At 38.4% G+C, this 27,207-nt stretch overlaps 1 protein-coding gene across 9 annotated transcripts in view; it reads left to right on the forward strand.

Annotated features, from left to right (window-relative positions):
* Positions 1-27,207, forward strand: part of LOC111862253 (echinoderm microtubule-associated protein-like 2) — a 110,423-nt gene that overhangs the window by 42,694 nt on the left and 40,522 nt on the right. For 8 of the 9 annotated variants that reach the window (XM_023847479.2, XM_023847485.2, XM_023847480.2 and 5 more), the window contains 4 exons: positions 13,131-13,340; positions 14,668-14,830; positions 17,518-17,820; positions 20,522-20,593. In XM_023847479.2, the coding sequence (XP_023703247.1) occupies positions 13,131-13,340; positions 14,668-14,830; positions 17,518-17,820; positions 20,522-20,593 (748 nt within the window). The remainder of the gene's footprint in view (positions 1-13,130; positions 13,341-14,667; positions 14,831-17,517; positions 17,821-20,521; positions 20,594-27,207) is intronic. The other variant, XM_023847487.2, reaches the window with a different exon arrangement.

Consider the following 27,207-nt stretch of genomic DNA (forward strand, 5'->3'; position numbering starts at 1 on the left):
CATTACTTTCAGGACCTTAAGTTTTTCCTTTGGAGATTTGACAGTTACTCGGATGGTCAAGAAATCCTTTGTTGTTTTGAGGTACCTGATGGCTAATTATAATACTTGTATATTCACTGAACGCGGTCATTGGGTTCTGCCTTAGAAAGTTAAATCTAGTTTCCTTTTTATTATTATTATTCTGTAACCTACGCTCAGGTTATCTAACTGGCTTCCACACTTAAGTTATGTCTATCAAAATGTATGAATTGTTTCCTTCATGGGTACTACGCGTTCTGTAAGTATACATTTTTTGACCTAATCGTGTTAGGCCAAGAATTCAGATTACAAAATTCTCGAAGCCTAATTTACGTTTCTAAATTTTCACCCGAACGGTATAACACAGCGTGTGTGCAAAGCACATCAGATCTGCAGGCATGTCTGTCATTAGCTTCTTCGATTTTTGGAGTAACTGTACAGGCATTATGCTTCGTTAGCATAATTGAGAGTCTTTACGAATAAGTTGTTGGCAGTATTACACCTTCTGCAAGCAGCTATAAATACCGCTGTGTCATACAGCCAGACTGCTGAGAACTGATTTGTTCAGGTAGCCCCGGGATTGAATTTGCGGATTTCCGTAGGCCTACATTCAGTTAACGACTTCATAATTTTAGTATTTAATTTTATGACCGGAAATTTAAGATAGAAGGCCGATAATCAGTTTGGCCAGTTCAATGTCTTCACGCCAATTCCTGAACTTCTTAACATTTTAACTTGGGATGTCTCTGTTCCTAAGCATTACCCATGGAGTGGGGGGATTTGCGTTAGTACTTCACAAATTCTTAACCTCGGAACTTAGAGGCAAGAAGTAGTCAGCTTCACGGTCTGGTCCTCACAGAAGTGGTCCCCAGTTAGCGTTCTTATGAAACTTGATGAGGCCCAGATCCTGTCTGGTCTTAGCGATAAAAGAAATTCTTGTCTCGGCCATAATCTGATTCGTAGGTCATTCAACGGTTTTAAATTGCCAATAGGCCTAGTTGTTATTTTTCATTGAATTTGGTGTAAGGATATATATAAAATGTGTAAAGAAAATCATAAAAAATTTTCAGCCCTTATAATCGGTTCCCCAATAGAGATTCGACCCGGGCACTGCATAATGCGAGTCAGACCAATACACTTGGTCTAACCTGTTATATAATGTAGGGTATGGACCTACTTGGCTCATTGGTAGTTTAATCCTATTGTAGGTAAGTAAAATACCGAGCTTGCACGAACTTCATCCAGTAGATGCGTCGGACAAATCCAGCAGTATATAAATATTCTAAGAGACTTACAAGAGATTGCAGAGCCCGGCGAATTATCAGATAAGAGGACATTGACGTATGTGTGAACAAAGATATCCCTGTAACGGGCCCCGGAGGCCCATAGGCTTCTAAGACGTCGAGGCTTCCACATTTTCTAGAAATCTGCTTACAGATGGTGGTAAGGTTGTCAGCCCTACGCGCCGGCTTCCATTTACCCCCAGGATGATTCCTGGTACTCATTTCTGTTAGAGGCTGAGTGAACCCCAGGGCCATAGTGTGGCTTGAAGGATTAGAAAACTGAAAAAATCGAGTGACATCGGAAATCGATATGGCGTATTTTTGTCCATGTCTTTTTATTTGACATTATGGTGAGTTGTACTGCACATCGCCTTTGAAGTGCTCCATTCCTTTATATCACATGTGCCATCGGCCGTACACTGCTGGAAGGACTCGTGTAGGCAATTTCCTAAAGTCTCCTTGATTACTACCGTCATAGCTTATTTTACTATTTGTTCTGCTGACTGTATCCTGCGTCCTTTCAAGAAAGCTTTCGTTCTGGGGCAAAGGCGGTAAGCAACAGGGGTTAGATCAGGAGAGTGTGGGATAGTTGTAAAATTAATTTCTTTTTTTCAGTAGCTCTTCCAGCCCATTCAGGTCCCAGGCCTCTTATTCAGTTCCGTAATCATTTTTCACAGCCGGTAGGACTCCTTGGACGAGTGATCAGCTCGTCGCTATTCCTCTACCTAAACACAGGTCAATACGGACACAGAATAAACGCACACACACACACACACCGCATATACATGCCCTAAGAGGGATTCGAAACCACGATCCCGGCTTCTGATCGAGCAAAGACAGTTCATGCCCTAGACCGCGAAGCTACTGTGACCGAAGATTGTAAAAGTACAGAGATACAATTCTGGGTCTAATACTCTTGTACCAAAAAAGATTTGTGGGTTGGTGCATTGCCTTTAATGTCTCTGTAGCTGGTCTTTTTGACTTGATGCTGTTTGGAATGAACCTGGGTGAACGACGTCATTGTTATCGAGAGCCTCCAGAATCAAGTTCCTCTTTGGGCTGTCTGTCAAAAACGTCTGCGTCTTGTCTGATGGCGGTGGCTTGCCCTCCGTAGGCCCGACTTTGTTCACAATGACTGGATCACTCTCCACTCTCCTTTAAAAAGGGAATCAATTCACAAAGGTTTTCAGTGGGATTTCATGAAACTAGTAAACGCACTATGAGGGTTGAGGTTATCATTCAGAATGGCATGGCATGTGCCATGACGCATCGACATTGGCAGTCATTCATTTACTGGCCTCTCCGATGACGCCTTTAACACGGATAGTCGTCGTTAAAAAATACACGAAATTTTTCCTGTATCACTCAGACCTATACTGAGAGGACCGATGTTTATTCATGCACCATTACCATTGTTCCCATTCGTGATATTCACAAAATATCAGTAGGCCGTAATAATGTATTTAAATATTTCCGATGTCTTCCGCTTCGAATATTTGTCACGTTACTTGAACACAATTTGTCGGTTTTATACACAGGTCATTATAATGCTTTAAATTGAATTTATGAAACTTAAGAGAAAATTAGATAGCTAATGCGTAGGACCTCCATACACGTATCTAGTTCCTAATATTTACAAATAGAGTGCGGTAGCGTAGTGGTTGAGGCACTATGCTACAAGACGGAAGGTCGCGGGTTCAAGTTCCGATGAAGGCAGTGGATTTGTTTCAATTGACCTAATCCTTCCAGCCGCACTATGGCCCTTGGGCCGACTCACCCTCTAACATGAATGAGTACCAGGAATGAATTAATTTTCCTGGGGAGTAAAGCGCGGCCGGCACGTAAGGCTGACAACCTTACGGCCATCTTTGAGCCGATTGTCTAGATAATGTGGGATCCTGAACATATCACAACCCTATGGGTCTTCACGGCCTGTTACAGGGATGGCTTTACTTTTTTTACTTTTTTAGAGTGCGAATTTGAAATAGTAAAGGTAAAAAGGTAAAGTTGTCCCTCAGCTTATGTAATTAAGTACTACGCCATGAAGGTGTATGGGGGAGTGAACATATAGAGCTACATTTTCTTGATCTCCGCACTAGTTTGAGGCGAGTGGTCAGCTTCAAGCCCCGGCCGCTTTACCCCCAATGGAAATAACCCCCAGTACCTTTTGAATAGGAGGCTGGATAGGCCCCAGAGCCGGTCTAGACAACGTGGAGAAGAGAAAATTCTTGACCCTACATGGACTCGAACTCCAGCCCCTCAGTCGCCCAGCATGTAGCCAATCACTATACCTACAACGCTATCCCGGCTCTCTGAATTTGAAATAGTAGTGATATAAAACTTTTAATGAAGTCTCACATTATGCGTAAAGTTCGAAATATTGGCCTTCTCCCCCCCCCCTTCAAAACAAATAGTAGATGATTTTCTTTCCATGAGCNCCCCCCCCCCCCTCAAAAAAAATCAGGAATGCTTTTGTTCTCATGAGGAAACTTTGTCTTGAATCACACGAGGTCTTCAGGAGCGCATCTGCCGCGTAAAATGCGATGGACTCTGTTCCCTAAATAAAGCTTTTTGCAAGCCTGTTTTCTAAGCAGTGGAAGAAGTAGTTAATGCAGAAATGAAATGACTGTTCACTTGTCAGTGAGCGCCCTTATCATTCAGATAACAGTGAGTTTCAAGGTAAAGGTGGCGGATATAGACCGTATGAATCGTCCCTAATCTTCACCTATAAGTGTTTGCATTGCCTTTTGACTACTGTGTCATGTTTCACATGGCTGCAGTCAGCATGTAAAAAATGAAATTTCGAGAAGAATGTCAGTTCAATATGGCTGTAGCTACGCTCGTAAGGTAAGAGATGGTAGGATCTGGAGAAAGGCGGTCGAGTGTTGCTGATGATGGGTCAGCATTCGGGTGTAAAGTGTTGAGTTTAGAGGGCAAATCGATCAGTTTATGCGGAACAATCGATGAATCGCCATTCACGACGTATCAGAGATGATCGTCAGACATCGAAGCAAGTAGAGCAATACCAAATAAAGAACACGTTTTGTAATGTAGTTAGGCAACTTGCTTACCGTAGACAAGATTCATTGAAAATCTGTACGTTTATATATTCTGTATACAAATACGATATGTTTGAACCCATAATGAAACCTGAACCTAATAAACTTGTATCAAAATTGTCTTTAATTTTTTTATACCTAATTCTGTGCGTATATGATCACAGTAGTCGCGCGGTCTAGGGCATGAACTGTCTTCGCACTCTCGAACGCTGGAATCGTGGGTTCGAATCCAACTCAAGACATGGATGTCTGTATTGTGTGCGTTTATTGTTTGTGTTGTTCTCTGTGTAGATAGAGGCCTTGTGACGGGCTGATCCCCTTTCAAAGGAGTTCTGTCAACAGTGTATAGGATCAAGAATCTGTTAAAGCTGCCAAGACACAACAAATGGCTCTAGAGCCATAATAACAACAACAACAACAACAACAAGAACTTTGTATGGCCCTATGTGATGAAAGTTTGATTTAGTCCAGAGATCACACTACGGCATAGCTTGAAGGTCGTCGTAAGTCTAATTCCCCACTGCGCTTATGCAAATCATGATAAGGTCATAGTTTATTTCCGACAAGCTGAAGCTCTTTTCTTTCCTTTTGCGAATGTAAGATGAGCTGTTTATGTCATTTAGCACTATGCTGGAGCTGTGTTAGTCCTTTAAGCTTTACCATTCTACCAACAAGATGCCATATTTGTTTATAATGATTTTAATTTTTGACGGGATTGTTACTGTATTTTCTTCGTGTTCAACCCCAAGCATCCGATTTGTGTGTGAGGGGCACTGTTGTCCAGATCCTCTCAGAGCCCGATATATGTTTTTGTTAATTAAAAATGCATTAATTAGGATAAGGACCTAAAACTCCTTCCTGGTGTTTCTTACATATTCTATTTGTCGATAGAGTTCAAGACAGAACTAAATATCACAGTATATAAAGTTTTAATTATGTTTATTGTATAGTGTAAATATTGTGACATGACGCCTGAAAGCCGGAATATGTCCGTCTGCTGGCCGCGGCGCTTCGCTATAGACGGGGTTTGGGTTGGTAAATAAATTTATTGGATGCTCACAAATCGTAACTACAAATAATTATACCACTCTAAAGATTACTGTGACTATACCACAGAAAACAAATCTTCAACATCTGTTTGCTTAGTCTTGGCGTGGTAACACTTCAACTATTGAATCCTCAAACGATGAATCGTGAAGAGTCTGCAATCTCTCCAATTCTGTCTGGTTCTCTGGATCTCAGACTGAGCTAGCTTCATAGCTCAGCGCCTCCAAGGGTCCCACTACTGTTTCACGAATGCGTTGCCTCGGAAAGCCATGTATTCATTTCTAAGCAACCGTTTCGTTTCTAAGTGCTTACAGCTTGTTGCCTTGTGACGACACGTTCACTGCTATACGTTGTAACGGGAAAGTGAACGTTGCTGAACAATGGACGTCTGGTTCTGGCTCAACTATTCCGGCTTTCAGCCGTCACGTCACATTAAGTTCTTTTTTACAAATCCGAAACATTAAAAACCGTTCTACACTGAAATCATATTTGTTACTTCTGTGTTCAAGAAATGTCAGCTAAGTATGTAACATAGATGTTATATAATTTTTTGAATTAATTCAGCAAAATTACAAACCATGCCGCATTCATTACAGTTCCAAAATATTATCAATCTAATTCCATTCATTTTCCATTCTCTGTCATGTTGATAGTTGCCTATTGTCATTCCTGAAATGATGCATATTTGCTGTGAATTCCACGCCCACAAATTCTATGCATATGCGACATAAATATGCAATTTTTCTCTCTGGATTATTGTAGTACCATTCCTTTTCTGAAGTTCTTCCCCTATATGAGGTTCTTCCCCCCAACTCGTCTAACACTAGTTTGAAGCTCATATATGAGTCGGAAAATTTTTACCCTGACCTCCTCGTTGGAGGTTACTAGTTGCTTTGCTGTTGATTTACAAAGTCAAGTCTGGGATCGTGTGATTGTTCTTGTGTGAATTACATACAATAAGTGTTGTCTAATTATATATCGGTTGAGAACCTCTTCAACGACCATACGGATTTATTTTTTCGTAAATTTTCCTGGTGGAATATCATTTGACTGCGTAGTACTACTTCAACAAGAAGGTAAAAGGTAAAGTTGTCCCTGTGCTTAACTAATTAAGCACTACGCCATGAAGACGTATGGGGGAGTAGATGTATAGATCCACATTTTCTTGACCTTGGCACTAGTGAGTGGTCATAGTCACGTCCCCGCCGCTTTACCCCTGGAGAAAGAGCCCCCAGTACCCATTGGATATGAGGTTGGGTGAACCCCAGAGCCGGTCTGGACGACATGGAGAAGTGAAAATTCTTGATCCTACCGGGACTCGAACACCGACCTCTCGGTTGTCCAGCCAGTAGTCAGTCGCTATACCGACTACGCTATCCCGGTCCAACAAGAAGTTATGGTAAAACTTAATCGCCTTCTTTTCTTTGATACGACGCCGACCGCATAGAAAACGATGCCCCGAACAACTCTTCGTTGCAGCGGGAACATGTTTATCGAGTCCTTGCTTAGAAACGATTAGGGGATACACAATCCAGGCCAGCCCAGCAAATTTCTGCTGGCACTTTGCAGCACAAATATTCTTGGTTCCGAGGCCCACGGAACTCATTGCAATATTTTATTGTCTGGCGGCTCTGGGAGACTTCAGATCACCGCTTCGGCAGGTCATGTACTGAAATTGAAGACACACAGACAGATCCGCACTCTCCTTTGATACAACACGGGCCATATAGAAAACGGTGCGTCCAGCAATTCTTATATTGTTGCGTGCATTCTTTGCAGCGGCAACGCGTTTACCAAGCCGTTGCCTAGCAACGTTAGGCGGATGCATATGTAGACATACAGACTGATGGCAGGGATTTATGAGATACGCCGTTGAAATGGGCTCAGGTGTCATAATATACATACCGATTTTCATAAAGATCGGTTCAGGCATTCAAGAGTTGATAGGTGGGGCACACAGACACACAGACACTAAAGTGACATGATAAGCCTACTTTTGTTTTTTTAAAAATAAAGAAAGTGCGATAAAAATTAACTATTATTTAAGGTTTGAAGTTTTCAGGGATCATAAATGCAGTAAAATCTTCTCGGGCGATCAGCCGTGTTGAATTAAAAACCGAAGTTTCAGGAATCTCCTCTGTCTTAGTCATCAGGGTCGATGTGGTGAATGACCATAGGTCGCTGATATAGTAAATGCTAGCTAATCCAGAGTAATTGTGTGGAGAGGTCATCCAGATTAAGCGATAATCCGGATTGGTGAAGCAAAAGTAGCCCTAAAAGATAAAATTCTTAGAACACAAATAAACGGAAAATGTAATGATATAATTAGTCCTGGGGAAATTAAATAAAAAAAATATAACTGCAGAGCCTTTATTCGAAAATTATAAAAAGACAATATATTTATTCATCGATAGAAAGCCCAGAAGTTGTACTTGTTTTTGAAAGTAATAATGCAATTTTGAAGAAACTGTGAAAGATCTTCAGAACAGACAAGTGATTCATCTGCCTTCCGAAATGCCATGTCTTTATAGTATAAACTCAGCTGTGAACAGCATTTCTCATATTTCAATCCGGATTATCTGACATCTGGATTAACTGTAACCGGATTAACGAGGGTTTACTGTATATACAATGTGAAATTGGTACCTCATCCTGCTGGCGTGAAGACGAAACCGACTATTATGCCCAAGAACTGCAAAATTATTTGCACATTCATCTACCTATATCACTTCACTCTCCATTCTCCAACTGTCCTAAGACGAACTTTTCGAGATTCTGATTATTATGGATCTATGTACGTGAGGTTCGCGGAATACGGTCCGTATTTTCCGTGCTCATATCACTTCGGCCAGACTGAGTGCCTGAATCGAGAGTGAAAAATTCGCCCACAGCGTCAAGCGCTGTTGCACTGGTGTGACAAGTGAGTTTATTGTGAGGCGAAAAATAATTACGTTCTCTTACACAGCTATCAGTTGAACTGGTAATGAAATGCAGTCTCTTTGACTTTCCACTTCGTCTCACATGTACCCAGGTGCGTAATGGTTAACTTCTTTGAGAATTATCAGTTCCTTTGAAAATATGAATAAAAGGTGAAGACTCCGTGCGTTTATTTAAGCACTATGACGGGAGTGGAGATATAGCCCCACCATCCTTCACCTTGGCACTAGCTAGAGGTGAGTGGTCAGCTTCACGCCTCTGCCGCTTTACTCCCGGGGACGGAGCCCCCGGTAACCATTGGATAGGAGGCTGGGTGGGCCCCAGAGCCGGTCTGGATGCTGCGTAGAAGAGAAAAATCTTGCACTGAGGGGGGGTGGAACCCGGACTGTGTAGCCTGTAACCCGTCGCTATACCGACTGAGCTATCCAGGCACTCTGAAAATATGAATAGCGCATACATTATTGTACCTGCCTTAAGAGTGATTAGTACTTCTGGAGCAATAACAATTATAAGCTAAGTAGAAAATATTGGAAGCGTCCGTGTGATTTTACCCAGTAGATCAACTACTGTGCAAATATTTGCGTTCATGAGATAGACAAGAAACAGCAGTAAGCTGAGGGAAAACATATCCGATCCGTGGCAACGAGGTGTAGGGCGATTGCTGTCTTCGACCGCTCGAGCACTGAAATCGTAGATTCGAATCCCAATAGCATCATTTCTTTTGCGTTGTGTAGTTCTGTCGGTTGCACTGTACGTTTCATACAAGTAGTTTCAGAAGTTAATTCTGAAAGGAAACAGGCCAGAGGACTTAATCCGTAAACGTAGGAGGAGGAGGAGGAGGAGGAGGAGGAGGAGAAGAAGAAGAAGAAGAAGAAGAAGAAGAAGAAGAAAGCCTCCTTTGAGTCAGTGGGGAGAGATGTACGAGTGTTATAGTAGACAACACTGTCTTTGAATTTGGGATAACTATGAAATTAGCCAGGTTGGTTATAACTATGTTTAAATGGACCTTATGTATAAAGTGACCGACGACCGAACGACCGCCGGTTGTCGGCGAAGTGCCAACTTTAGCGGATAGAGGTTGTCGCGTGGTCAGCGCAACGGATCCCCACGGTCATTAATTTCGGTTTTCTAGACCGGAGCCGCTACTTTTTCTTTCAAGTAGCTCCTCAGTTATCCTCACGAGGCTGAGTGGACCCCGTTCCAGACCCACTACTTCTAAGAAAATCTGTTAGCGCCGAGAATCGAACCCGGAACCTCTGGATCTGTAGCCAGGAACACTGGACCACAGAGGCGGTTGGTATAGTTCGCTTGCGGACTAAAAACCACCGAGTTTATGTATAAAGTGACTAGGTAAATGTTTGTCTGATGTAGTTTCTATGAGAATAGTCTGAAGTAAGATGCTTTCTTGCAGTTAATTTTCAACTATGTATTACAGTACGACAATAGGAAGTTCCGAGGAAGTTAGGAGGATATGAATTGCAGCTCGTAGACCAGAGTGACGGTGTTCCTTGGCTGGCGAAAACCTACGAGTAAATAGAGCCTATGAAAAGAAAATAAGTTAAGGAGGATAAGCTGAGGGCATGTAGCATGCATGGGAGAGCTGAGAAATGCATACAGAATTTAGCTGGAATCCCAGGGAAAACTACCTGGGAAGCCTAGACGTAGATGTAAGAAAAACGCGTATTTAACTGAATCTCAAATGAATATGACGTGAGATTATGGGATTGTTTTGTATGGCACGGGATACGGGCCAGTGGTGAGTTCTTATACTTTCGAGGCGAGGTATTCCTTCACCAGCTGAGTGATTATTGGCTTCACTCGTGAATGTAGCGAGTAGAACATAAAGAATGTGTAATGAGAGGTACATTTCAGCCCTTGTGACATTTTTTGGCACCATACGTGTTGTTTTAATGGAGAACAAAGAAAACAAGATATAGGCATGAAAGGGACAAAGGAAAGGAATACAAAGAGGGAAATATGAACGTACGGAAGAAATTATTCCCATTGCATTTCAGTACAGAAACCAGATATCCCTCTGAGACTGACAGTGAATTATACTGGGTCTCTAGAAAACATTGGTTCCTTTAGTTCATAATATTGATTCCTTCGTAAAAAATAAGAACATTTAATTCAGGTGGTGAAATGCATAAAAATACAAGGTTGGGACAAGTTAGCCAGTTTTGACCTTTTCAGCAGTGTGCCAGCAGATAAGGTCTTACGTCTATCAGAAATAAGGTGTACATGGATCGGTTTTTGTGGAATGCTCTTCGTATATCACGATGGCGTGTTAGAGCTATTAGATATGTATGTACGAGAACTACATTTTACAAACAAAAAGAGCGCGTGGCAACGGAAAGCTGACTGTCTTCGGTTGTAAATATTATTTCAAAGAATTTGGAAAATTAACACCTGATATGGCAGACTACAAATCGGTTAGGTGGTTAGATATGCTGACGACACGTTTATGGTTTGGCCACATGGGCCAGAAGTTTTATGGGAATTTCTTTGCCATATCCGTAATCCTAGACCTACCATATGACTCACCTCAGAAGTTGAAACAAGTAATTTTCTTCCTTCTAAAATTCTGGTCACAAAATGTGATTCAGCATCGTCCACAAAAGTGTACAGGAAACCTACTCGTGCTGAGTGCTATTCACGTATGAAATCATAGCTTAATCTTGCATAACAAGAAAAGTTGTACATTGTTTGGTCAACAGAGCGAAGGTCATATGTCGAGAACGTCATAATTTCAGCAACGAAATTCGGAATATAGACGAGGTATTGTGCCCTGTGGACATTCTCATCGTTTCATCATCTCCATTATGAACAAATCTGAATGGAATAGGCACCCTTCTGCAGACAGAATAACTTCTGGCGCGGTTAACACCCACCATGTCAGACGTTATCTGGAATATTTCTTCGGCGACGTATGAAATATGGAGCGGCAGGGTTCTAGGAACCATCAGAGGTGTCAGGATGTGGTCTACATACGTTCAGAGACTTCACCGACCGAAAGGAAAGAACACGTTTCAGAAAATGTGATACGATCTTTAACAGATTATTGTTAAGTGCGTGTGAGAGTCTTCACCTGCTCCACCTGCGTTGGGACCGAGGGTGTGTCTTCGTCGGTTAGTGAAGTAGACCGTTCCATTATTGTTAGAAAGGGGATCCGGGATAGCTAGGTCGGTACAGAGATGGGTTATGGGCTGGACTGTCGGGGTTCAATTCCCGGCCGAAATAACAAATTGTTTTCCTCTTCCCCACATCGTCCAGAAGAGCTCTGGGGCCCAACACAGCATCCTATCCAATGGGCACCGGGGGCTGTTTCTATACCTTCACACCCCCATACCCCATACATTTTCATGGCATGGTGCTTAATTAATTAAGTACAGGGATACCTTTACTTACTGGAGTCTATTTGCAATATAGTTTCGGTATTTGTATGCTGGTGGGAAATTAAGACACACTGAGGACGTTTCTTCTCCTGACATACCGAGGTCTGTAGAGTAGATGGACTTCCTTCGAATACAGCTTTCCAGCTACTGTGACTTTAATTACCCATTGATGTGAAACGGTATTATGATGTTAGTTGTGTAAAGAATGAGTAAGAAGGAAGCAGTCCTATTTTACATAGAGGTAATGATGAAAACCAAGAAAAGCTTTGGTTAGGAAAACTGGTATTCCAGCTAAGATTTAAACCCAGTACTTTCAGAAATGAAAAGAGTGGTGCTAATAACTGCATTATGACACCTATCATGAATGAAAATGTTCTTGTATATTGAAAGTGAAAATATTATGTCATCATTTACCTGGCTCATGTGAGGAAAACCATGAAGGCATGGATGAAAGGAAGAATATGAATGATAAACTAAGCAATTCTCATGCTACCAGATGAGTCCCAAATGCCAACCATCCCCAGTTGTCATCCGAAATGCAAGGCAGCAGAAGTGTCTTGGGTCAGCACATGATGCAGTTTTCTATTAAACTTCTCTCTTGATCCATGACATTTAACAACATTCTCTCTTGATTTTAAGCAATACAAGCACTCAGGCCCAAAGTTATATTTCACTGAATGAATTCATTGATTTGGATGAAGCAGTCATAGAAGCCAGTCAGTTGCAGAACTTATATGCTCACAAAAACTGTTACATTATTTTGAAACAACTTTTCAACATTTGAGTTCTTTCATAAAAGAAATACTGAAATTAACTCTTTGACGACATCCATCATATATAACAGCACACTTTCAGTAAATTACTTCACAGAAAAATGTGTACAGTACACTGGTTTTCATATTAATAGATGATTAGATTCTGTTTAATTTTTGTGCTTCAAACATCTTATGTGGTAACTGCCTTCTAAAAGAAGTTGTTGAAAGAAAGATAGAGGTGCCGATAGAAGTGACCAGAAGACGAGGAAGAAGACGTAAGAAGATGCTGGATGACCTTGGGGACAGAAGAGGATATTCTTATTTGAAGGAGAAAGCTCTAGATCGCATTAAGTGGAGGAACTGTTTTGGAAGAGACTGTGGACCTGTCGTCTTGACAGATTACATATGAATGAATGAATGAAACATGTAACATCTTCCTGTGTAACATATTTGTAGAATGAGAGATATATTTTGATTTAGCTCCACCTGCTTCTATTATGAAAGTCAGGACGAAACTTTATTTAGGACTGAAAGTAAATGATGCTGTTAAAGTGAGTCTGTGCAATTGCAAAATTCAAAGCTGTTGCATATCAAGTTAATTATAGTGTTTTGATCATGTCTGAATTACTGTTACAGATGATATGATGGAAACGGAAAATGAGTCACTTCAGGAACGAGTGGCTGATTTGGAGAAAAAGGTGCTGGAGCAGGGTGATGAGATTGTCTGCTTGCGCTCTACATTAGCAGATGTATTAAGGCGTCTGAACCAGCTTGACTCTCGGAGCAGTGGCGATTATAATCGAGCAAGTGTTCCAGTGCGGAATGGCAGTGGTACAAGCGCCAGAGGCAAGTAAATTGAGTGACGCCTTTTTATTACTTTACGAGTATGTGATTAACAGAAGGAATTTGAGCATCAGAATTACTGAGAGACACTTAGTTCAAATATGTGTAACGTTACATGCAGTTATATAACAGTAAGTTTCTTCTTTTCCTAAGCATTTTGCAATTTGTATTTATTTAAATCATCAGAATGTACAGACATTTTGAAAGTTAATTTTTGCATAAAAAATATCAAATAAAAATTAGTGTTAGACATAAACTGTTAACTTAAAAAAAAAACATTCACTTAAGCTCATTAGAAGTGCTGTTTGGAAACAAATTGTGCTGCTTTTTTCATCTGAATCGTGTGTCTATTATCTGGGTATTAGAATGAAGATGAATGTGAGCTGTTCACTAATAATATTTCCTCAGAGGAATTGCTATTTTAAACATCCCCTTGCCAGATTCTACTGTATTTACAGGCTGAGGTATGACTGAGTCCCTAAGCACTTAGCTTTTAAATGACCCATTTTACCAGCCACAGTTGATAGTTAAGAGAAATGGAGCATTTTTCGGAATGAGTATTAGCAGGGTATCCAGAGTGAATCTGTCCAGTGCTATAAGGTCCAGCACAAATACCACATAAACTTACCAGGAAGTGAATATGGGCAGCAGCTAGGTCCTGAGCTATGGCTTGGCCTGGATGCTACCTTAATAATCAGTGCTTTAAAGACTTACCTATATCTGAACATGTTTTGTGTCACCTGGCAGATTAGTACAGGCTTATATAAATTGCTTACAGAAAGTTACACATTAGGGTGTTCAGGGCTTTAGAGATGTCATGTAATAACTGGTAAGCTTTGCAATGTGCTGTGTGCAGTATGAACTAGCCTACTCTTTTCTGTTTACTGATCACTGAATCTCGTTTCCTTGATATGTCACAAGAAGAATGCAATTTTGTAACCTGTTATAAATCTGTTAAGTAAGTAAGTAAAGGTATCCCTGTAAGAGGCCGTGAAGGCCCATAGGATTGTGAGATGTCAAGGTTCCCACATTTTCTAGACCATTGGCTCATAGATGGCGGTAAGGTTGTCAGCTATACACGCCGGCTGCCCTTTACCCCCAAGAACATTCCAAGAATGTTCCTGGTACTTATTTCTGTTAGAGGCTGAGTCAACCCCAGGGTGATAGTGTGCCTGGAAGGAGTAGGTCAACTAAAAAAATCCAATGACCTCATCGGGACTTGAACCCGTGACCTTCCGGCTTGTAGCATAGTGCCTCAACCAACTGCACTACCGTGTGCCCCTTGTTATAAATCTGTTAGCTGTTATAAATGAACTCTTTGTGTTTGCAGTGGCAAATCAGAGCAATCATGTTGGTGCAGGAAAAGACTCCCATGGAAGTGCTTCACGTCTGCGCCAGACAGCCTACCAGCAGCATAGTGGGATGACAGATGCTGCTTTTAAAGATTCTCTCCGTAGAACAGCCAGTTGTGCCCCATCCTCGCTTCCACAGAGGTATGACATTTTACGTCTATGTATGTTTTTGAAGTAGTTATATAATAATCAGAGCAATTTTTAAATTTGGAAGTGCACAGGACTCTTATGCTAATGTAGTCTGTGAAATGATAGTACAAGTATAGGTGAGACAAGTTACAAAGTTCTGTTAAAATTAGCAAGCCAGCCATCAAATTCAGTGGTTCAAGACTTATAGGAGATCACAGTACTCGTTATAAAACTGTTATTTATTCTTTAAACAGCTGAACTGAATTATTGATTTTTGCCCAGTTTGATGTCACATTATATTTGTATTCATTTTCAGGAAAGCGTATGTTCAGTTAATTTGTATTTATTTTTATTCAACTGCACATTAAAAAATGTCAACTAGAGACAGGAGACAAAGTTGTTGTGGCCCATTCTTAGATACTATCCTGGAAGATCTGAGAAAAATCTTGAAACATCTGGGAATCTTCTGAATATGTTATCTCTGAACTAAACTTCAGTCTAAGTGGCCTCCGTAGTCTAGAGGTAACGTTCCCACCTCATGACTCGTGGTACGCGGGTTCAAACCCGGCGGAGGTCGTGGAATTTTTAAGGGCGGAAAAATTCAGGGAACAAGTCCTCCGGGAGGGACTTTAAGCTGTGGGTCCCGTGTCGTAGCTTTATGGCACGTAAAAGAACCTCATATCTCCAAAGGAGGTCACTGAGCCAAATTCAAGGACGTTTCCCGCCCAACAGTAGTCTCTAATGCCTCTGATAGATGGGGGAAGCATTATAGATACCGCCAAGGCAGTAGAGAACTCACTGGCTCAGTCGGGACTGATGGTATGCACCAATATCGGTAGGGTATAGAGACTGGTAGAATATCATAGAGGGAAGCACAATAGATCAAACTGGTCGTGGTGCACGGGGTAACCCACCCTCTCCAATAACTAACTAAACTTCAGTCTACATTATTGACAATGCAGTGTAAAGCTCCTGAGCCTGAAGAAAGATGCAAATATATATATATATATATATCACATATATAGGGGAAGAAAATACTGCAGTTCTGTAACATAATTTCCTAATATGTTGGGTTATGCAGTATTACTTAAGACTATACTGTGTATGAATGAGACAATGAAAATAATCAATACTTTCACAACTTTTTCAAGAAATTTTTATTTGAAATAAGAACTAAAAGTTTGTGACAATGGTACATTAGTACAAATATTGTGTTTCTGGACATTATCTCCAGAGACAGGGACTAGATTTATCATTTGGGCCCAACTGCGTAGGTTTTACCTGAAGATTGAGACAGAATCCAATCCCCAAAATGTTATTTTTTTAAATATAAACAGGACAGTGTTTTTAGATAAAGACAGGATAATGGATAATGTCCAGAAATATAATTTTTGTACTAATTTTTGTCTTGTTTTTTAGTTTGTCTGTCTATGGTTCATGGGGCATATGAGATGCAAGAGAAAATGATATGTGTACAAAATTTCAGCTGAAAAACATGGTGGGAGGAGACCAGTTTGAAGGAGGCAGAATGATATTAAATTAAAGAAAACCAAAGTGTGAAGGTTTGAATTGGATATAACTGGTTCAGGATAGGGTCCATTGGCAGGACATTATAAACATGGTAATGAACATTTGGATTCCATGAAGTGCGGAAATTTTTTTGGCCAGCTGAATAGTTTATCATGTTCTCAAGAAGATTTCTGCTGCAATAGTGGTGAATCACTGGGTTGTCCTACAGTAGGCTATGCTGTTTGCTATGAACTGTGCACCATCACAAGTACTGTCCATGTTTTGCAATAGTAGTGTTAACAAGGACTTCGGTTGTGCAAACTACAAGATGAGGCCTGAAAGTATCTTTAAAAACATTTAGACTGTCCTTCAGTGATGTTCAGATATCATCATCATCATCATCATCATCATCATTGTTGATAAAACCATTTATTGGTGTCCAACTTTTCATTCACATATTTTTACTTGCAAAAAATAAACAATATGGATGGAAACTTAAATGGCAGAAATTCTAATTTTGGGGTCCCTAATATGTTTTCTTTTAATATGTAGCTTAACACCTACAGCACAGCATATTTGAAATTACATATTAATAATCTATATTCGCAAGCATGAAGTATGTTCATCATAGAAAATAATTAACAGCTGCCACGTTTATCATTTTTTAAGCTATATAATTTTTGTCATCGGACACTCCTGACCATGATCGATTTGAAACAGACACATCTGTCCACTTCTGATCTAGTGGTTGTTCACTCAGTGTACGGTGAACAGCCTCCTATACCCACATATGAAACAGAAGCAGACAAAATATAATGCATATACGAAATCATTCCAAAATATGGATTTCTCTATCCTTTTTAAATAAAGCTTGAATATTCCTTAAAAGTGGAATACTGTATTGTTCATTTAAGATATTTTTTAGTTTTATACTAGACTTGGTGGAATTCAGTGAACTGTTTCAGAATATCACAATGCAACTGAAGGTAGAGTAGTTATTTTGTTATATGTTTGAACAATTAATCAATGAAAAAGTCAACTATTTGTAAAGAAAAATACTCAATATTTTTGCTATTGAAGGTCTTGTAAATATATGCATAATGACTCCGACTTTTGTGTAAAGACTTCACTAGCAATTTAATAAAAAATGTTTTTCAGACATTACAGTTCTGTGCTTTTTCTGTTCACAGGCGGGTGGTTCATTATCAGTCAACAGGATCATTACACTCTGATAGTCCCAGTTCAACTAGCATATCTCCTGTGCCAACTTCTCCCTCCCCTACACATACCCCACCACCACCACCTCCTTCAGGGGGTCGCACCACACCTAGCCCCCGCACCCCACAACCACCACAGCAACGACCCAGCTCAGTGGCATCTAGTTCAGGCAGCTTGCACAAACGCTGGAGTTCCACTGGAGACTTTAACAACTCTGGTATTACATCACCCACTGGTAGTCTGATTGGTTCCAACAGCATGGCCATTGCATCCAGGTGAGTTGCAGTTACCTGTCAGAGCATGCTTCTGCTATTAGTAAAATGCATGAAACAGTATGCAAACTATTGTTGATAATAACTTATCATACTGATACTTGTTCTTTGTTGTTTATCATGTCTGATCTGAAACTTTTTATCACTTACTCTTTGGATCATTCTGTATGAAATCAACAAATTTAAATAGAAAAGTACTGAATCATGAACTTAGATCAACATTAGAGCGCTTAAATTAAAAGAGGAAAGACTTCACCCATTCATGACCTCCTCACTAGCTGCAGATGAATAGTCAGCTTCACCTTTTCTTTCTCTTTACCCATACTAAAGGAGCCTGCAGTACCCATTGCATTAGATACTAGGAGAATTTAAGATTTGGTGTGGATATGGTGGCAGAGACAAAAGCTTCTGCCTCTTTGAGATACCATACTACACCAACAGTAAGTCATGTTGTACTGGATATGGAATTGACAATATGTAGAAAGTAAGCATTATGTCATGCTTGAGAGATAGAATTATTCTCACCATGAGTGTTCTCTCCTTCATCAAGTTATATCATACTGTTTTACTTTCAACAAGCACATTTACACATATCATCAGAAAGATTCAGTCGTAATGAAACATCCACTTTGGGATAGTAGAATGTTGCATTCTGCCTGTCTCCTCCTGAAGTTCTGCACTACAGATACCTCTGGAATGCACTCAGTGTGTTCTGACCATTAGACAGGCTGTACTGTGAAAGGGTCTTGTAATGAAATGCCAGTTCTTCACTCACACCATATGCTATATGAATATAAGGTATCTTTGTAATAACCCAAATGAAACTGCCATAAGGAGTCATTCATTATTTAATAATTCAATTAAACATATAGACTTCTATGATGTTATGAAATTTAGTAGACAGAAAATAGTGATTTCATTTCTACCTGGACACTGATTTGTCAGTAGGTATATAACTCCGTAAGGTCTGTTGACTTTTCGTGTATGTCATTGTATCACATCGGTTTTACACTGGGTGCAGTATAATGCAAAAAACGTGCTATTTCTCTGTGTATATAATGAAATTTCCTGAGGTACATAGATTATGTAGCATCAGATGTAAGGAAGATTTGTGAATGATGAATTTGGAAAATGTAGAAAGAAATGTGGCCCATTTTGAGATATTATCCCAGCAGTTGCCAGGATAGACTGAAGAGAAAAACAGAAATCCTCAATCAGAATAGTCAGAGAGCAGGAGGAGAACTGAGCCTTGAATTCTCCAAATACAAAGCAGAAGTGGTAACAGTTCAACAGCAATGCTTATTGTTTTGCAGTAAGAACTGTGAATCTGTATTTTGCAGTTTATGTTCACACCTTTGACTCCAAAACAATCTAATTGAAGCCGTGACGGAAGTTTTTACTTTGCACATTGAGGGGAGAAGTCAAACAAGAATATTTGAATTTCCAAGAAATTTTGTAAGTCAAAATGTTGTATGTAAATGGGGATTTTCAGATCCTACAAAATTGTTACCATCAACATGTGACATTAGAAGTTCATTAAGTACATCCTGAGACATGATTGTAAGTGAATCATCATTTGGGTCAAACTCTGAATCATGTGGTACAGCTTTGACTTCGGCTTTCCCTTCATCTTTTTACAGCAAATTGTGAACTCTGCAATGCATCCAGTATTTTATATCACATTTTTCGAAAGACTTGATAACAGTTTATACTCTTATATCATTCCATGTTCTGGTTATAAAATCATACAGTACTCCTGTTTTGAGCATAATGAATATCCCTGTCTTTTGTGAATGGTCTATGCTTTTAATATCCTTATTAGTAGTTGTCCAGATTGCTGCTTGGTTCTGATGATTGTATATGCTATATCAGCTATTGAAAATGTCATGTGATATCAAGTTCATCTTGATAGCTTTGCAGTTATGGTGCTTGTAGTCATGCTATCCAATCACATATTATTTTGTTGTGATTTATGGGTTAGTTATACAAAGAAACATGAAATTTAGTTAGAAACAATTATGGTGAGAGTTAAGTGATGCATAGCAGTGGTTGAATATTGGGTATCATTTAAAGATTTAAGGTTCATGTTTAATGAATTGTGTACAAGACAAGCCCTAGTTCTGGGGGACTGTTTTTAAACTTAGAGCCATCTTATACACTAATACGAGTATATATAGTGATACTTATATAATTAATGTTTTAATTAGGACTGTAATTTACAGGTATTCTGTATTAAGAAAAGAATTTAAATTTATTTACCAGTTTAAATAGAACTTGGTATGGTACACCTACATGAAGTTGTTTGGCAGTTTTGATTCTGGCATAATTTGGTTCATTTTAAGGACAGCAAAAATTGGTAACTTTAATGATTTTTAAGATTAACATTACTTAAGAACCTAAATACATTTCTGGGTGTATCTTGTCAAGAATTTACCCATGAGAAAAATGTCTTGAACTTTTCATGCATGAATGAAACACCCTTTTAAAGCTATCTGTATGAGAGCACATATGCCCATTTCTGTTAAACACAATTTACTACAAGTTTTGTGGCTTTTGCATGCAAAATTTATTGTGTCTAAGTGAAAATAAGTTCTCTTCATTTGTAATGTTCATTTCTTTGAATGTAATATATTCTTCTGTATATTGATACAGCTTGTTTGTGTTATTTTGTGTGTTGTTACTTACTGTGGTTGTATTGTTCTAGACTAGCAACCAAGTCATTGTTTAACCTGTACATGAGGCCACAGCAGCACCAGCAGCACTTGCTAAAGCATGGGTATGATATTTGCACATTTTAGTTCTTATTCACAGTGTATTTTACTGAGGCTGAGATTTCAAACATCTCTCCCTACTCACATCATTGGACTCAACTGGTGCCACTGACACACCCCACCTGCATATACCTTATTAAAGTTTTCCTTTTGATTGCAATAAGCGTTTAATATTTTATTACTGTTAGTCAAGTTTAGAAGCAATGTTAATCTTGAATATCCTAGTATGTATACTCGATGGTTTTGTTTTGTATACCTACTGGATACCCTTACCATAGCATGTTATTTAGCATATCTATATGCTGATAAATATTTATGTTCATTAAATAACTTTTTGAGATATAATTTTGCATGTGACATTTAATGTGTCATTACTGAGTTTTCTCCCTTTTGTAAGCTCAGCACCATATCTGTGTGATGCATGTGGTTTATGTACCTTAACTTCATTTCTTGAAAGAAAGCATGAAGATTCTGGCTGAATGTTAAAAAAATACATTCTCAGAAAACACTTGTGCTAAACCACAGGTAATTTTCTTTTTTTAATTGATTGTTTAAGCATATAAGGGGCAATTCGTTGTGCAGTCAGAACTGCATTGTGAAAATATTTGGTTGATAAGGATCAGTTGTATCTCTAATTGTAGGAATGATACACTATGCTTTTAAATTAATGAACTATGTTCCTGATATAGTGTTAAATATACAGTTTTAGGAAAGATGCTGGATAGCTTACAGTACATGTTATATAGAAGGATAATGAAATGTTGGTCTGTGCATGAAATCACAGTAAATATATTACTATGTATTTCACAGTTTAAATTCATTATATGGTTGGAGGTTTTCAGAGCAGTGAACATCTGGACTGTGTCTTCTAGGTTATGACATCGTATAGTCCACATTTCAGAATAATCTTTCTGCCTCCATTTTCAAGGTTCCTCCCAGATTACATGGTCCTGTAACCCAGAAGATCACAGTCTAAGACTGAATTTGTGTCATTAAACACAGACAGTGCTACGTCAGTGTCACTTAAAACATCGTATGTGTGTTTCCATAAAAAAGCAGTTAACTTCATATAGTTAAGATAGCGGATAGAGGGTGTCACGTGGTCAGTGCAATGAATCCACATGGCCGGTAATTTCGTCGCCATTTCCTTGAAATAGCTCATCAGTTATCCACATGAGGCTGAGTGAACCCCATTCCAGACCTACTACTCAGAAAATCTGTTAGCACTGGGATTCGAACCTGGACCTTTGGATCTGTAGTCAGGAAGTCTGGCCACTAGATCACAGAGGTGGTCGGTATAGTTCGCTTGTGTAATTCAACCATGGCGTTTTTTAATTAAGATAGCAGTATATTACTAATAACAACATGCCTTTAAAGTTCAATTATCTTTCATAACCCTAGGTGCTGATCAGCTGATCAGCTTATCTGAATTATGATGAGTGCATGGTAACTTTTAATTCAGGGTTGGCTTATATGAACATACGTAAATCGCAACTATAAGGAACAGCTACTCCCTTCAAACTAGATGTTTGATTAAGAATACAGTAGACAATGCAGACTGGCAAAATGTGTACTAAAACTGAAATTGAGATCTTTTATGCATAGTTCTCTTAATTTTACAGTACATTGTATCAAAATCATGGAAACATACGACAAATTTATGCAATGGATTTCACTGCTGGAGGGCATGGATTTCTACTAATTTAAATCATCATGAGGTATGAGAGGAAGGAAATTATTTTAGTCTTAATTCAAATGATGTTAAGCTCATTACTTGGTTTCGAAAGTTACTAAGCGTATGCCTTGAAACATGATAAAACTACGGGAGTATGTGACACATGGGAAGGATTGAGTTGTAGTGGAACCAGACATGGGCTTGAACAGAGATATTTGGTGTTGCATGTCAGTTCAAGGTTACTCACTGAAACAGTCTGTCGGCCTTGCAATCTAGTACATATAAGCAAATTATTCTTGTGTAAAAGCAAACAATTGCAGTGTTGAATGCAGTGTATATTAAAAAACTGCATTACACAAATCTTGATTATTTTATCTGATACATACCATCAAATTTTACTGCATATATTGTCATTCATAAAATACATTGAATATTTGTCTCTGAGTAAATTTTTTGTTAGTAGCATGCTTATATGCCATGGTTATAGCATGTATTACAGTCTTTATTAACTTTGCTGTGGGTTGGAATCTTTCTTAAAGCAAAGAAGTTTTGTAATGTATCAGGTATCCCTGCAATCTTGGGGGTGATCCTGGGAGCTAAAGGAACCCACTTCATTGGTAAAAAAGTTGTTGAATGGAAAAACTACCCAGATTTTCATACTGTCATGTGACTTCTTATTCGCACAGGATCAGTAGTATTTCCATATAGTTTCATGTAAGAAAAATGAAAATACTGTGTTTGAAATGAGATATATGAATAGTATTTGTTTATGTTGCATATTCATGGCTTCTTTATGTATATGAAAGGTTCTTGATGTCAACCCAGTGGACATAATATTCCATGATTATAAGTGGTACATTTAATATTCTCTTTATAATGTTTAATTTTAATTATTTTTTAAATGTATAAATTTACTCTATGAAATCGTTTCAGCAGAAGTATATTACAGGTCTCAGATAATTAATTGGTCATTTCTAAACATGGTCTTAACTTTATAGTCATTATGATCTTATCTAGTTTTGAAACTACAAGTAAAAATGTGGAGTTGCAGAAACTGAAAAGATAAGGTATGAAACAAAGACTTCCATTATTATTCAGATTCAGAGAGTACATTTAAGAAATATAATAACGCAGAATCAGACACAAGTTTTCTGTTGGTGATTAAGGGCCTGTGGCAGGATTTCTAGTCCCCTCCCCAGTTGGTTACTTTATCATTATCATCATCACTGTAGTCACAATCATCTCATTGTCATCATCATCATAATCATCATCATTCTGTCATATATTTCCACTGTTGTGCCATTTCTGGTGCAGTAATCCAATGAAGTTGAGTTATGATGGTTCACATCAGTCCTCTGTTGCAAGACTGAATATGAGGGGGAAGTGGATTGGCCTTGAGTGGAGGCAGTTATGGAAGAGTGAGAGCAATTGAGGTAGAGAGGGGGAAGGAAGAGAAGAGAGAGATAGCTAACAGCTATTTCAAAACATTATTCTGATGTTTCAAAGGACTTGCCACAAAAAGGCGATTTTGATGCTGTACGTATTATACTGCAGTACAAAATATATGTCAACAGATAATACTGAAAACTATTTTGTGAATAAGTTTGAACTTGGTTGCTGATGTAAACAGAAAAAAACATGGCTCCAAGGGCTAAATAAGAACATACTACCTCTTAAACATGGCTAGAAGGGTAACTAGGTTAGTTTCTCATCGTGTGAATGAAGATGAATGTCACAGGTATCTAATGACATCCCTGGAAATAGAAGCCTTACAATGCAATGCGCAGCATAATTGTTTTAAAATTTGAGTGTGTTGCAGAAGTTGATATACTATTTACGTGAGAAATATCTTAGAAATAAAGAACACCGTGTTCCAGTCAATGCCTTCTTCACCACTACTTCATAAGGATTGAACTTTAATTTCATCCTTTGTTGAAGTTATTATCATATCATCATCCATATTAGTGTTATTATTTTTATTCCATAATCTTCATCCTTTCCAACCTCTTTGAGGGCATTAGGACACCTTTAAAACCTTGAGATCATTAACGCACCAGAAATGTTACTGACATTGAATAATTTCAAAGTGTCAGCTTTAAATAATCCACATACACGTGCATAAACAAAAAATGTAACCCAGATCAGGTTAATAGCACAGAATACTTGTGGCTACAGTAGACAGAGTCATCAACCATGAAGCTATAATGCAGGTCATTCATTTGCAGCTTCAGTCTGCAAAAAGTTGTATTACTAAAACTAGGACCATGATCACTAATATTTCTTCTTTTCTGCCCTTTCTGGAATTGGATTTATTCCTGTTGTTAAGCACTTTATCGGATTACACCATAGTGGTAAATATGCTTTAAGTTTTGCCACTTAATGAATTCTGAGAACAAATTGCACTTATTTCCCTAACTGGCATTAACCATTGGCCATTGTAATGGAGATGCATTATGTTTCATGTGAGGTAGGAACTAAATTTTTAAACAATATTTGGATGAATTCCAGGTTTTTAGAGGGTTATTGTCTTGTTTGTGCCAGTTTTGATTCTAGCCAATAAATACTGTATACAATGGATTCTGATACTGCACTTTATTATGATAGCAGATAGCAGAAATCATAAACATTTATATTCTCTTTAGGTATTCGGATAATTGCTGTTAATTCATCTGATTATTTTGTCAGTAATTATGCACTGGTTGGTATAATTCTCAAGGCCAAGTGTGGTAATTTGTGTAGGACACTGTAAGTGCAGAAATCATAATGCAGGAAATGTGGGTATTATAATAACCATAGTGTATGTAAACTACATTTTATATATTCACTGAACTATAAATTGGATTGACATATTGATTGATATGTTATGTTTACTGGCAGTCAAGCAGAACTACTTCAATACAGAAGATGTCATTATTCCAGCTACATGTTTTCTGAAGTTGTAGTAAAGTAGTTTTCTGCAGAAGAGAGGGGAGAGATTGCTCATTGGTAGGGACAGAGATAGGAATGAGAGAAAGAGAGAGAGATATATAGGATGTTGGGTTGGTATTGGTGATTCCAGTCACAACAGAGTTGTGCTCAACAAGTGAATCAGTTACTGGAAATGTCATAGTTGTGTGTGGTACTTGAGGAAACTTACTGTAAAGAAGCTCAGTTATATGCCATTAGGAGTGGCAGTTTAACTGTGCACTGGGTGTAATATACATGTTTGTTTTGTTAAGTTCTTGTGTCCTGTTTTTTATCTGACTATGGAGTGGTAAGATTCTTGTAATATTGCAGTTGCTTTCAAAATTGAATATTTTATGTAAAAACAAGATTCACATGTGTCTGTTTCTGCATAGTTTTAGCAGGCTAATTATTCAGATACAGTCATCATGAATGGCATTTTATATAAATGGAAGTACTGTGACTATCATTCATTCTTCATTGCAAATGAATTTTTTTGGAGGACATGGAATGTACCAAATTACTTGAAATAAATCTGTATGTAATATATATTAAATGTGTTGAACTGGTTACATAAATTACAGTTACATTTATTGTAATGTGATATCATTTAAAAATGTCTGGACTGTGAAATAAGTGGCCGTTATCTTTGATTTTTAAGCTAAATTCAGATGTTCTTTGGTAGTTATAGATCTCTTCATATTTATTAGGTGATTCTAGTGGAAGACAGATGTATTTGAACTATGTACTCACGATTTTGATGCCACATTTGCGTTATTTCTTCTATTAGACAAATATTTTGTTACTTGTGTTGGCACAATAGATCACTGTGGTCGCGGTGCAAGGGACAAGAAGGCCCACCCCTTATACATATGTTATAGGTTGTTGTCACTATGTGATAGGTATTTTTCTTCATGCCATTTTCTCACGGTTATGTATGGTTTGGTGAAATTTATTTTACCAGTGATTACATTGTTATTCCAGTAAAGTACTCTATAATCGTTTTCCAGTGACTAATTCGCTATTCCAATAAAGTATTGCATGTTCATTTTCCAATAAAATATGTTATTTGGGTTTCATCTTCCCTAGAGTTTGTATTCTGTATACTGCTCAAGCGTCCTCTTTACTGCATTATCATGCCTTCTTGTGCATTCTGTGGAAACTAGTGATGGGGATCCTCCTATAAAGTGGTCATGGTATGCTGTACATCTTTGACATTTGTATAATTCTAGTTGTTCCTCATGGACATGACTTCTGTAGTACTCATATCCTCTACCTGTTACTTGATCCTGTATGGCAAGTAAGCCTATATATCTTGGCTCTGCAGAAATGTTATTATCAGACAGCTGGCATTGGAAGCAGCATTGGAATAAATTAATTTGTGAACCATTTGGACTGGAATGTAAAGAGTGGTCAAATATGGCAATTGAAACTTCTGGATTTGGTTATTTTGGTCTGGACCCAATTCTATACATGAAATAAATGATATAATGATACAAATTCCGTCCCAAGTGCAAACAATATATGTTGTTATGTGTCCTTGATCTTGTTCACCTACACTACATGTTTTGGCCTCAGACAGCCATCATCAGGTGTATAACACTCATGTCGCTGTCACACTGCACTCAGCCCAAAATTTAACATTTAAAACACTTTCCTTGTTATTATCAACATCTACTTCGTTGATATCTGTCTGGATGTAGATTATTTTACACACGTTAATTTTGATGTACCTGTAGTAGCACTATAAAATCTTTAGTTCTAATTTTAAAATCCTTTAAAATTTTTTCTCTAAATTTTAAATTTNCGTGTGCTGAGTTTTATGTTGGTGAGTGTAGGGGGGGGATGGGTAGCAGGGAGAGAGAGGTACCGTTAGTCTGTGTAGATTTCGTGTATCGTTTGAAATATGGGATTGTGTGTTTCTATGTGTGTATCATTCATTTGTAGGCCTTTCTGACTTATTTTATATATATGGTATTTCTCTAATGTATTCAAATGTCT

The sequence above is a fragment of the Cryptotermes secundus genome, unplaced genomic scaffold (assembly GCF_002891405.2).
Source record: "Cryptotermes secundus unplaced genomic scaffold, Csec_1.0 scaffold88, whole genome shotgun sequence".
NCBI lineage: Eukaryota > Metazoa > Arthropoda > Insecta > Blattodea > Kalotermitidae > Cryptotermes > Cryptotermes secundus.